The 11,495-nt window shown below is 38.8% G+C and overlaps 3 protein-coding genes across 6 annotated transcripts in view; 2 read left to right on the forward strand and 1 right to left on the reverse strand.

Moving 5' to 3' along the window:
- LOC106747002 overlaps positions 1 to 4,967 on the reverse strand; it is a 7,493-nt gene extending 2,526 nt beyond the window's left edge. The window contains exons 1-4 of one of the 2 annotated variants that reach the window (XM_014624229.1): positions 4,883 to 4,967; positions 605 to 932; positions 335 to 436; positions 99 to 232 (exon numbers count right to left, since the gene is read on the reverse strand). In XM_014624229.1, the coding sequence (XP_014479715.1) occupies positions 99 to 232; positions 335 to 436; positions 605 to 845 (477 nt within the window). In that variant the 5' untranslated portion in view covers positions 846 to 932; positions 4,883 to 4,967. Of the gene's footprint in view, positions 1 to 98; positions 233 to 334; positions 437 to 604; positions 933 to 1,061; positions 1,811 to 4,882 lie in introns of those variants that run through there. The other variant, XM_014624228.1, reaches the window with a different exon arrangement.
- Positions 1,816 to 9,558, forward strand: LOC106747001 (centrosomal protein of 152 kDa-like). 2 transcript variants are annotated; one of them, XM_014624226.1, is made up of 12 exons: positions 1,816 to 1,935; positions 2,367 to 3,249; positions 3,625 to 3,713; positions 3,770 to 3,970; positions 4,042 to 4,077; positions 4,383 to 4,622; positions 4,705 to 4,871; positions 4,992 to 5,453; positions 5,581 to 5,903; positions 5,984 to 6,087; positions 6,225 to 7,523; positions 7,606 to 9,558. In XM_014624226.1, exons 1-12 carry the CDS (start codon positions 1,816 to 1,818, stop codon positions 7,810 to 7,812), a joined length of 4,131 nt encoding a protein of 1,376 aa, XP_014479712.1. In that variant the 3' UTR covers positions 7,813 to 9,558. The 2 variants fall into 2 exon arrangements, with proteins under 2 accessions (XP_014479712.1, XP_014479713.1); XM_014624227.1 differs by lacking the exon at positions 4,042 to 4,077.
- A 276-nt stretch (positions 9,559 to 9,834) lies between these two features.
- LOC106747005 (lysosomal Pro-X carboxypeptidase) overlaps positions 9,835 to 11,495 on the forward strand; it is a 5,960-nt gene continuing 4,299 nt past the window's right edge. Inside the window, exon 1 of one of the 2 annotated variants that reach the window (XM_014624234.1) lies at positions 9,835 to 10,764. In XM_014624234.1, the coding sequence (XP_014479720.1) occupies positions 10,600 to 10,764 (165 nt within the window). In that variant the 5' untranslated portion in view covers positions 9,835 to 10,599. The remainder of the gene's footprint in view (positions 10,765 to 11,495) is intronic. The other variant, XM_014624232.1, reaches the window with a different exon arrangement.

An 11,495-nucleotide genomic window follows, 5' to 3' on the forward strand; every position in this document is an offset into this window, starting at 1 on the left:
TCAAATATTATTTATAATAATGTATTATTTTGCAGAATATTTCGCATATTTTATTTAGTGAGAAACAGTGTTGGAAAAATATAACTTGAAAATTGTACCTCCTCAAAATAAGGATCAGGATTCATTTCGATTAGTTCTGCTATATCTGCAACATATCTCGGTATATTTGTGTACGCATTAGATCCATTATTTTTTACTTTCCACTTTGTCTTCTTCTTGGGTACACCAAACTCTAGTAGAAATATATTTTATTAAGTCAGTATAAGATATATATGTATGTGTGTATATATGCGTGTATATATATATATATATATTAACATTTTTATATACAAACCTTTTTCATGTTTCTGATAATAATTTATTATTCTATTTATATCATCCTTTAAATGGTTTTTGACAGTAAGAAGTTGTAAGGCTGGATCTTCCTCACTAAGTACTGTTTGGAAAAAAAAATATATTCTAAATGTTTAATATAAGAATGTTACAAAGACTATATATATAAAATATGTTACAAGATTAAAAAAAAAATGCTTTAAAAATATTTAAAAAAGAGAGATTAACTTAAAACAAATATATTTGAAACTATTAACTAATATTAAAATACCTGTTCTTGGTAACCTTGCTGGTGGTAATAAAGGCTTGGGAAAGTCACAATTATATGGAAATTCTTGAAAGAATCCTATAATATTTTCTTCATCCCATTCCTCAATGCATGGCGACTTGTTCAAGTTGTAACCCGGCATTAGATGATGTGGATAGTTCTTCAAAAATGTAGTGCTCAATTTGTTTTGCAAGTTTTTCTCAGCACGCTTAAATGTTTTTGATCTTGAGTCTTGTTTACTCATGGTTGTTAACTTTTATTAACTTTCCTATTTCATACACACGCAATAGATTACACTCAACCTCTCCAAGTTTCTTTAAATATAACATTCCTGGAATAAAACATTCAGAGAGAAGTTCATTCGTTCTTCCTGTGCCTATACAATTTTGAAAGATTTGTTCACCAAACTTTCTAAAACTCATATATTACAATTTACTTGAAATAATAATATAATGCATACCATACTACATCGTTTCTTATAATGTTCACGATACGAAAGTCGTCACTCTTTATTGTGTAAAAAACATTTTTTGTGAAGGCAAACTACTAATGAAGCCTTGAGAAGCAAGTTTTGCTAGGTTATGAGACCTGACATACCGACCGAATATAATCGTAATCGTTACAATTTAAATGAGACAAATATAGTTTACTTCCTCTTATACACGACATCAGACAAATTGGCTGATCTCGACGAGCGCGTAAACGACAGTGAGAAAAAACGCCCGGGAACGGCAGATACACGCGAAGCTCGAACGATAACTGGTGATAACCGTCGACGATTGGCCAATGGTGAACAAGCGATGGTCGCGGGAGACTACTTCCGCGTGCGGGCTTCCTACGGTACTGCTCGCCGCCCTCCGGGAGATTGTTTACAAGTGTAGTGCTCGCTATATTGTACGATATACGTAGAGGCGTGTAAATAATCGCGCGCGCGCATTTAGACAGCAGCGGCGGTGGTAGCCAGCAGCGTCCGCGATTCTCTCGTCACGATTCCCGTAGCGATTTCCCATTGAGGGATGTGTGCGTCGCGCGCTTCTCTCATCGTCGCGCGCGCCGCGACGCGATAGCCCGCGCAGCACATCGTATACAACAACACCGTGACCCACTTGTTGCGTCTAGGTTATGGCGTTTATAAACAAAAATATGCTGCGCACGGACGCGTCCAGTCGCGCGGCTGCCCGTTCCTGAGTGCTGGTGCACGGCTGGCGTAGGGCATGGAGGCAGGCCCAGGGCTGAGCCTGTTCCAGGGCTCGGACAACATACAGCTAAACGCTGCGACGCAGGGTCGCGAAGAGGATGAGGAGCAGGAGGATATCAAAAGGCGCGAGAAGGAGGTACGGTCGTCTCTCGGTCCGCTAGGACCGTTCCCTCCGTGAAAGAAACCTCCGAATTGTAACCTGCGACGCAGGGGCCGAATTCTCTAATGAATATTCTAATCTCTCCGCGATATATATATACAGGTGGAAAACAATGTATAAGGTCCACTACGTAAAGTTTCGCTGCATTTTGTTTTCTACACTGGAAAAACGATCTTCGAAGTCCACTGTGTAGAGCTATTTTATTTCTTTATTCTCCGTGGTAAAGGAGACAAAATTCACAAGGAGACTCCTTAATAATGCAGAGCATGATGTCTTAGTGTTCCTCCGTGATGAAAGAACGATGTATAAAACTTACTGTGTATACTTTTTTTTCTATAGAATGAGCATGATGCGTTTTAGAAGAGAGGCATGGAAATGTGTGACGCATGTTTTTATTGTCCCTCCAGATCCAAAATTGCATGGAGAATGTATTTGCCGATTTGGAGGCCGATTTGGACGACGACGCCAGTTCTATCGATAGCAGTCACTACCAGGACAGTGTCAAAGACACGGACTGTACCAATACAGTGATCAATTCCGGCTTGCGGTCGGTTACGCCTATCAGAGATCAGGCAGCGATGCAGTCGCAGAAGGACTACGGCGTTTACAATAACATGCAGAATGTAAATAATTACGATTTCAATGTGATAACGAATCACAGGTCAGATTCCGACGTGGGTGGTGACGGGACGATGCAGGCGTCCGACGTGACCGAATTCGACTATAGTCGAGTCAGACAAACCGGTACTCCATTTGTCAATAATAGATTAAACGACAGCAATAGTGTGCCGGAAACGACGTATGAATTGGCGAAACCCCCGAACACCGGGTACACCCGCAAAATGTACCGCAAGCCGGCCGAGGAATATACATTCGAGAATTATCCCTGCAACTACGAGACACCGTCGAATCATTATAACGTGCACTCGAAGGAATATTCGAACAACGGTTTCACAGACAGATACAAGAATAATGTACAAAGCAAGCACGAGTTCGGAGGGGGCGACAATGCTACCTCAGATCATATGAATCACTGCTACAAGACTAGTCCGAATGGCAGGCCAATGGACGACGGTATAGCGTACAAAACTGCCGAATATAACAGCAAGGAGCAACTGGAAGTGATGTATACGGTTCGAATAAGGGAGATCGAGCGTTTGACGGAGGAACTGCAGCAGTTGCAGTCGGCCAAGGAGGACGAGAAGAATCAGTTGGGGAGAAAATTGATGCTGCTACAGACGGAGGTCAATAGGACAAATATCTCGAAGAATGAAGCGCAACAAGCGCTCGGTACGGGGTTTATATTAAAGTATTATCTCTAATCATGCACATTTTTTTGCCACCCTACTCTGAGGTCATTTATGTCCTCGCTATGTATTTAAAGTGCTGGTAAAAAATCATGAATATATCTTGAAGTCTGTAGAATAGAATTATGTAAAGGGAATGATCGCAAAATGTGTGTTTTCTCAGTATTTTATTTGATAAAAAAACAACGATTGCACAACGATTAATAAATGAAATCTTATCAAATTATGTAGCCTTAATTGTTTTGTCTGTTTAATATTATTAAGTTAAAATTATTGCAGAAAATTAATGTAGTATCGGAATTCTATTTTAAGAAATAACGAGATCATGTTTCCGAAATCAATGTCTTGAATATTTTAGTGGACGCTAAGGCTGAGATAGCTGGTCTGCAAATGCAAATGGAGTCTCTGAAGGAGAAAAATGCGATCTTGGAGAGGACGAATCAAAATGTAAGAATATGTTTGCGTCCGATATCCCGGTATTCATCAATAAATTGTTTTTACAGGTGACGGAAGAATTGAATATCGCAAGGGGCTCTGTTATGGATTTGCAACAGAAAATCGCTGTACTGGAGCGGTCACAGGCGTTGCAGACGAATGACAAGACGCATGAGAAGTTTTTGAAACAGGCGCAAGAAAAACACGCGGTCGAGATGAAAAATATGCAGACGCAAATAGACGTTCTCACAGACAAATTGAACGCCAAGGTATCGTTGAACTCCTTGTTTAAGTCATGCGTTATAACTACATATTTTCTCTATAATTATGTTTGTCATAGCTGCATAATATGGACACCAGCAACAATAGTATTTGGGCAAGTCTCTATCTCGGTTATTTTTGCATTTGCCAAGTCATGACATTGTATACTATAGCTTACATCTGTATAATGTATATAGTATAATTTTTACAAATAATTATTCCGCTTACATGCACATACACACACGCGTGTGTATGTAATTCTCCCAGTAATATGTGCTTAAGGGTAAACGATATGATATGATGCAAACTTGGCCGTTTTATAAATATCGCTTTGCACATTTCAATGTTAATACAATTTGATTTGAATTCTTACATTGTTTAACTTGTGTGTATGTGTGTGTGTGTGTGTGTGTACGACAGGAAACGTCATACGTCGCTCTCGAGCATAAATTAGATGACGTACGAAGAGCGCACGAGACTCTCATGGTGGAAAAGGGGGACACTATGAATCGATTGGCACAAGCGTTAGAGGAGAGTCAAGCTCAATGCCGCAATCTCATGGCCACAAATAGCGCCCAACAGGTGATGCAATTACAGGCGCAGGTGAAAATGTTGAATCAGGAAAAGGAGGAGCTGCACAAGAATGTGCATGAGTTACAGGTGATTGAGAAGATCAATTTCGTGCTTCAAAAACGTAATAAAAATCGATTCACAAACGAGATTATGTATTACAAAATTGTAGAACAAACTGGAGGCAGCTAAAAATGATGTAGCGCAGTATGATTCATTGCTCGCTACAACTTTAGAAGACGATTCTGACTCGATCAGGCAGATGAAATTAGGTGAACATCACAAGAAATCGAAACCCGTTGACGACATCACGAACAAGTTGAGAGGTGAACTACAGAGGTAATTGTCACCTGAAATATATCTCTTCGGCTTTTAAATTCTTCCTTCTCGTTCGGCATCGTACTAAATACGTCTCCGCTTATTGTTGATGCATGCGACATTACATTTACGTCCCTTCAGGTGTCTCGCTAACCAAGCTTTAAAAAGAAAAGAGATTAATCGTTTGGAGAACACGCTGTCACAACGAGAAAAAGAGTTGAATAAAGCCATGACAGTGGCCGACTCGTGTCGCCAGGAAGCAGCACGATATACCAAACGAGTTAACGAGTTGGAGCAAGAGCTGAAATCTGTATTAACGGACCAGGCTATGAAGGCGAATGTTCAAATACAAAAGCTCTCTGACCACTTGAACGACGTGAAGAAAAAGTATGAATTGTTACATGACGAGAAAATTAATGTGGAGCAAAGATTGGAGGAAGCTTTAGCTGTTAACCAAGAGAGACTGAAGAAATTGCATCAAGAGACTATGGAACAACAAGAGAAGGAAACTATCGATGAATATAATAAAGAATACTTAGAGATACACGCTAAAGCCATAGAAAGAATAAAGCAAGAAGCACAAATGGAGATAGTACAATTATCGTAAGTAGTTATATACAGAAAGCGCTTAAACCAGTTCTTATAAGCTATTAGAGATTGTGACAATAATTTTAGCACAAGTACGCGCTTAAGTAAGATCACCACGTAAAGAGAAAGCTTCTATTTTCAGCGTACAACTAGAACAAAAGGAAAAAGAAATAGATCATGTAAAAAAAATGTACATAGACGTCTGCGGAACGAAAGAGCAATTAATAACTGAGCACAAAAACGAGATCAAAACGTTAATGAGCAAATACGCTACGATAGAATCGCATCAAAAGAATGTGGAGAAATTGGAGAGCGAACTGCAAATACAAGTTAAATTGTGTAACAAGCTAACTAAGGAATGCGAGTCCTTCAAGAGTAAAATAATCGAGCTGGAGAAAGATCTGGCTTATGAAAGAAGAAAGAAGGAGGATCACACGAAAAAGATACATTCCGAAATAGAGAGAGGTAAGTATTGAGTCGCACGAAACAAGGATGATATATATCTTATGTGGAAAGTAATTTCATTAATGCTCTACCACTTTAAGCGAAAGAAGAAGCGTTAAATGAGCTGAGGAATGCGCACCCAAATCAAGAAATAAGCCTCCTCCTGCCGGACCATTGTTCCGAGCACCTGGAGAAGATCAATCAAGTATAAACGAATTCTTACAAATAAAAAGTTTTATCAGAAGTTGTTAATAAGATTTGCGGCATTTTAAATTCAATCAGGTTTCACTTATCTATATCTTACAATTTCGTGACCGAAAAAAATATCTCATTTTATTGTAGCTACAAGAAGATTGTAAACGTTTAGAGGAGAAGCTTCGAATCGCTATGCAAGAGCAGAAGAAATTGTCCGAATATGAGACTGAATTGGACGATGCTAAATTGAAGATGGCGCAGGTAGAAATCTCACAGGAATCGTGGAAGAAGAAATACGAGAACACCGTCAGCGAGAGGAACGATCTTTCAGCCAAAGTCTCCCAATTGGGCGTGGAATTGTCGAATTTGAAACGTACCGCGAAGCTGGAGGACTCGGACGACGTGAAACTGAGGATCGCCCGGTTTCAAATGGAGAACGAAGCGCTGAAGACTCGATATGACAGTCTGCTCAAGGAGAGAAACACTTGCAGGGAGAAGATCACCGAACTGGAGGCGGGATTGGCCGCCGCGAGAAAGAAGATTGCCAGCCTTGAGGGCAGGATACGAAAGGGTGGCGACGTCTCGTTAGACTCGAGAAACGAATTAGAGAAGGAGCTCTCTCATTACAAGGATTTGGTCGCACAATTGTCCAGGCTGAGTAATTCGAAGGAGGGACGCATGAACGAATCGGCGTTGGAGCAGAAGATACAACAGCTCGAACAAGATTTGCGCGACAAGAACGAGAAACTGAGCAGGCTGAAGGATCTCGAAAAGATTAAGTACGAGCGAGACGAGCTCGTCGTAAAATTGAGCGATCAGGCTAAGCAATTTCAGCAGTATGTGAAGAGCCAGAACCAAGTGTCCGAGTTGAATCTGTCGCCTCGCAGTGGAGCCGGTAGTACGGATTTTCAGAAAATGAAAGAGACTATGACGAAGGAAGTGCGGGAAGAGATGGAACAGAAAGTGGCGAAAGAGCTGAGAAGGATCGGGAAAGAATTGGAGCAAAAGTACAAAACTGCCGTGTTAGAATTGCAAACGAAATACGACGAGAAGAATCAGGAGACGGAGACTCTGCGCATGAAAATCGGCCAGGTTAGTCAAGTTAATCAGATTGTGAAGAGCAAACTGGAGATCTGCGACCGAGAGCTGCAGACGCGCCAGTTGCGGATCGAGGAGCTGGAAGAAGATCTGAAGCGAAAGGAGAGCGAAGTCGAGGAAGACAAGAACATGATGGCCCAAATGATGACCACATGGGCCAGCGAAGTCAAGGAAATCAAAGCTAGGGAGGTAGAGATGAGTCACGAGATACAGAAGCTGAAGGTGAAGGAGGAAGAAGTGAGTAACGAGATTAAAGAGCTGAAGGAAAAAGAGAAAAACTTGAAGAGCGATGTGAACGTGTGGAAATATAAGTACCAAACGGCGAAGAAAATTGCATTCAATTACAAGGTAAGCGCGCGGTGTTTGGCCGATCGTTTCTTCAGGGGAACGCGTATCGTCGTGCAAATTATGACGCTCTAAACAATTTCAGAATTACGCGGAGCAAAGGAAGGATTTCTTCACGGACGAATGCAAACGTATCGAGGACGGATACAAAAAGGCCATGAATCAAGTACAAGAAGACTTTCAGGAGCAGGAGGAGCGATACGCCTCGAAAGTTAAAGAACTTGAGTATCAGTATACAAACAAAGTGGAACAAATGCGACTTACACTTACAGAGTACAAAAGTAAATGTTAAAGTACGTACTAAGTATTCTCTCAGTATGCAATACAGCTTTTTTTTTTTCCCCCCCGCATATAGAAACGATAAAGTGTAGTTACAGAGGCTAGGAATTTTCTTCGTCTTTAATTTAAAGCACTATATTGTACAACACTTTACTGTTAGCGGAGATTTTACGTTAGGGACCAATATATACATATAGACGAAATTCGTATTATATCGGTAGAATTGTTATTACCGCGTTCGCCGGCTTCGATTTCCCGTCGAAGCAGAGCGGAACGTCCTGATCTGTAGTTCTAGAGCTGAACGTCTGAAGTACAATTATCTGGTTAATATCATCATCCGAGCATTCTAACCGGATAGTAAGATTTATACATATTGTTAGTCGTTTACGACGGGAATGCAATTAATGCTGTAAAAAGAAGAAGAAAAATAGGAAGAAGCCGCTATAACCGTTATATTGTAATTTTATAACGCGCCTATAATTTATAAGGCAACAAGGTACACATGCAAACTCACGAACAAAAGGAAAAAGCTTTAGTCACGTGTTTCTACCGTGCATTACGACATAATACGATAATGCAAGACTGGATCTCTCTATTGGGTCTTTCTTTCTTTCTTCGCCCACGAAGTAAGAGAGAATCGTCGTCGTAAAACATAGACTTTAAGAGTAACGTTTATCCTCCTCGCCCCCTGTACGTTAACGAAAATACTATATTCCGACATAAATCATTGCTAACAAAGTTTTTACCCCTTCGAGTATTAGGCGTCTATTTACATTTTATACATACGTCACATTAAGATAATTTCTATCAAGATTGTACAAAATGCGACTCTCTTTTCACGCGTATATAAAAGGAAATTTTTGTATAATTGTTCAAAATCTCTAAATTGTATTAAAGATTTTGAATGCGTGGACAGCGGGACTGAGTAACGAAGATCTGCGTTATACTTAGTCTTAATAATTTACAAATGTGTATTTAAGTAACAACTTACTCTCTCGGGCGTTCAAAGTATCCGATGGTGTTCGGTAGAATCTCTTCTCTTGAAAGATTGGACGCAAAGCGCCCCTAACCGAACCGGAATAAGATTTCATAGTTCATCGATCAATTTCTACTTTCTTTAATTCTTATGCAATTGTGTGCAATCGCCAATTATGCGGAACTTATCGGTATCGGTATATAAGTCGCGGAGTATAATATAAATTAAATGCGCTTGTATATCTATATCTAGAATCTTGATAAGAATGTCCGACATATTGATACACATCGCGCGTTTGAATAAGTAATTATTAATTTACCAGTATCGCGCTGGATATAGAGAGTATTATTAATATTAATTAGTTATGTATTTTTGTATGTAGAGTGAATTAATTTATTTTTTGTAATAAAGAATTTTATGTCTCTGTCGAAGTGTCGTTTCCAGTGTAAGATAAAGTAATGATACAACTGTAATTAAGTTCTAAAGGTCTGTGTGTGTGTGCGTGTGTCGCGTGTATATATGTTGTACATTAGAAAGAAAGATACTATGATGAATAGGTGCATTTACAATTATATTCAAGCCATATTGATAGCTGTGAAGTTAATTACATGTTAGAACAATAGAAATAACAAATTTCAGTATGCAATCAATTTTATAAAATTTTCATAAAATACATCCTTTTATACAAACATCCCGAATACTGTATTCTTCAAAAAGATATGTTCGATATATCTATGTTTTAATATTGAAAGAAATTTAGGGAGACTAACATATTTTTTCACACTTTATACACACTATCTAAGATATTAATTATATTTATGTGAAAATAAAGTATAATTTTTCATATATAATTATATCTTTGAAACTATAAAATGTAGCCTGATGTATGAGGGAATGAGCGGGATGCGGCAATTGTAACACTGATGCGGGATTACAATTGCGTCCACTTCTTTCAGGATACTTTGAAAGAAAGGAATGGTGAAGGACACAATGGGTTGAGAGAGATAGCGCGGAGCGTAACGTTCGACCTTTGACACATAACGGCATGCTGACGAAGTCGCCGTATTCACATCGGTGGGGATAAACACGGATGGGGAGGACTTTAGGCTCAGTGATGTTAAATGACGAACCGTGCTTTCCGCGCATGTGTATGAAACGTCCCAAGAAGTGCCTATCAAAAAGATGTGCAACAGACACAACGGTTTCATCAGCTCAGCGAACGTTTATGATCGCAGCAAGAGACGCAAGTCTAATTATATACCATCATTTGTCCTTATTTCGCACTCGGTAAAGAAAAGGATAATAGATTATGTAACTAGAGAGCAACTTGTGTTGACTTGTATCTCTTGCTCGAAAGCAACTTGTATTACAAATCGAGACAAGTTAATATTAACATGTCTCAATACTTATATCGAATGATAATAAATGTTGCTATTGAAAAAAAAAAACTGAGAGAAAAATTGAAAATCATGACTGAGTCTATTAAACTGTCGCATTTGTATTCTGTCTTTTCCTAAAACTTGATCTGCGATGTGCTCTTTGCTTGTTTTGTTTCTTGCTGTTTTTCTTCTGTGAAAACTTCTATTTACTTATAGAAGAGAGAGAGAGAGAGAGAGAGAGCAAATAACAAGACGCAAAGAACACATTGTAGATCAGACTTAAGAGAGGTACTTTCCTGAGAGAGTATTCCGTCGTGAGCATGCGCGAAAGCGCCTGTTCTTGATTATATGGTGGGACTACTAACATCACTGGCCGGGGTTATCCGGCTTGTCTGACATATCACTGAGATTTCAGTGAGAATTTACATCTCATCGAGTTTGCACCATGGACGACACGTTTCTGACAATCATCTGGCTGCTTGTGTCAGCACTGTCCCAGACGACGTTGCAGATGACACTTCATCGCCAATTCGCTGAGAGCCGGCAAGCCGATCATGACACCTCGCATGATGCCAGATACAAATACCAGATCAAAACCTTCGACGTGCGCGTGAGTTGACACACATCTCGTTTAACTACCATTATCGAGACTTTCACGCATTCACGAACGATGTGCCTTTATCGTGCATGACTGCACGAATACGTAATTAAAGGTGTACCCAGTGAATATCATGTGACAGTGGCATTATATCGTTACGTCAATTTCCCACTCACACTGAAAGTGCGACATAATACATACATATAGCAATTACACATCGTTGAGTAGGGGATTATAACATTGATGTTACAATGTTACTGTTATTTGCGATATTTTCTTTTTATTGGGATAATTACTATATTATTCTTATATATGATATATATAGTGATAATGATCATTGTATATTTATTCTTTGGAAGATATTATTTCCCTTTATTGGGTGTATAGTCACATGTTTCAATTAGAAATATAGAGTTTTACATATATTAGAAAAATCGCACAAGGATAGTAATTTATTTCAATTTTACCGAGTCAAAAATTATCTTAACATTTTACATATAGTGTTATCGGTAATTTCCATATTTTTTATGTGCAGATATATGTACATAGATATTTATTTTAATGTCTGAAAGCATAAAGAGCTTCTTTGTATTTTTTATACATAATGTTGATTTTTATAGTGTAAAAAGTTATCACTACAATAAAAATATTTGTGCATTCATATATTTACAACTTAACCTGTAATGTATATATATATATATATTTTTTTTTTAATATTATCTGAACTATATCAATTATATAAT

The sequence above is a fragment of the Dinoponera quadriceps genome, unplaced genomic scaffold, assembly GCF_001313825.1.
Source record: "Dinoponera quadriceps isolate SergipeBrazil2010 unplaced genomic scaffold, ASM131382v1 scaffold2088, whole genome shotgun sequence".
NCBI lineage: Eukaryota > Metazoa > Arthropoda > Insecta > Hymenoptera > Formicidae > Dinoponera > Dinoponera quadriceps.

Coding starts and splice junctions, on each gene's coding strand:
- LOC106747001 (XM_014624226.1), top strand. CDS start 1,816: ATGGAGGCAGGCCCAGGGCTGAGCCTGTTCCAGGGCTCGGACAACATA. Junction 3,250..3,624: donor TGAAGCGCAACAAGCGCTCG/GTACGGGGTTTA, acceptor TGAATATTTTAG/TGGACGCTAAGGCTGAGATA. Junction 3,971..4,041: donor CAGACAAATTGAACGCCAAG/GTATCGTTGAAC, acceptor TGTTTGTCATAG/CTGCATAATATGGACACCAG.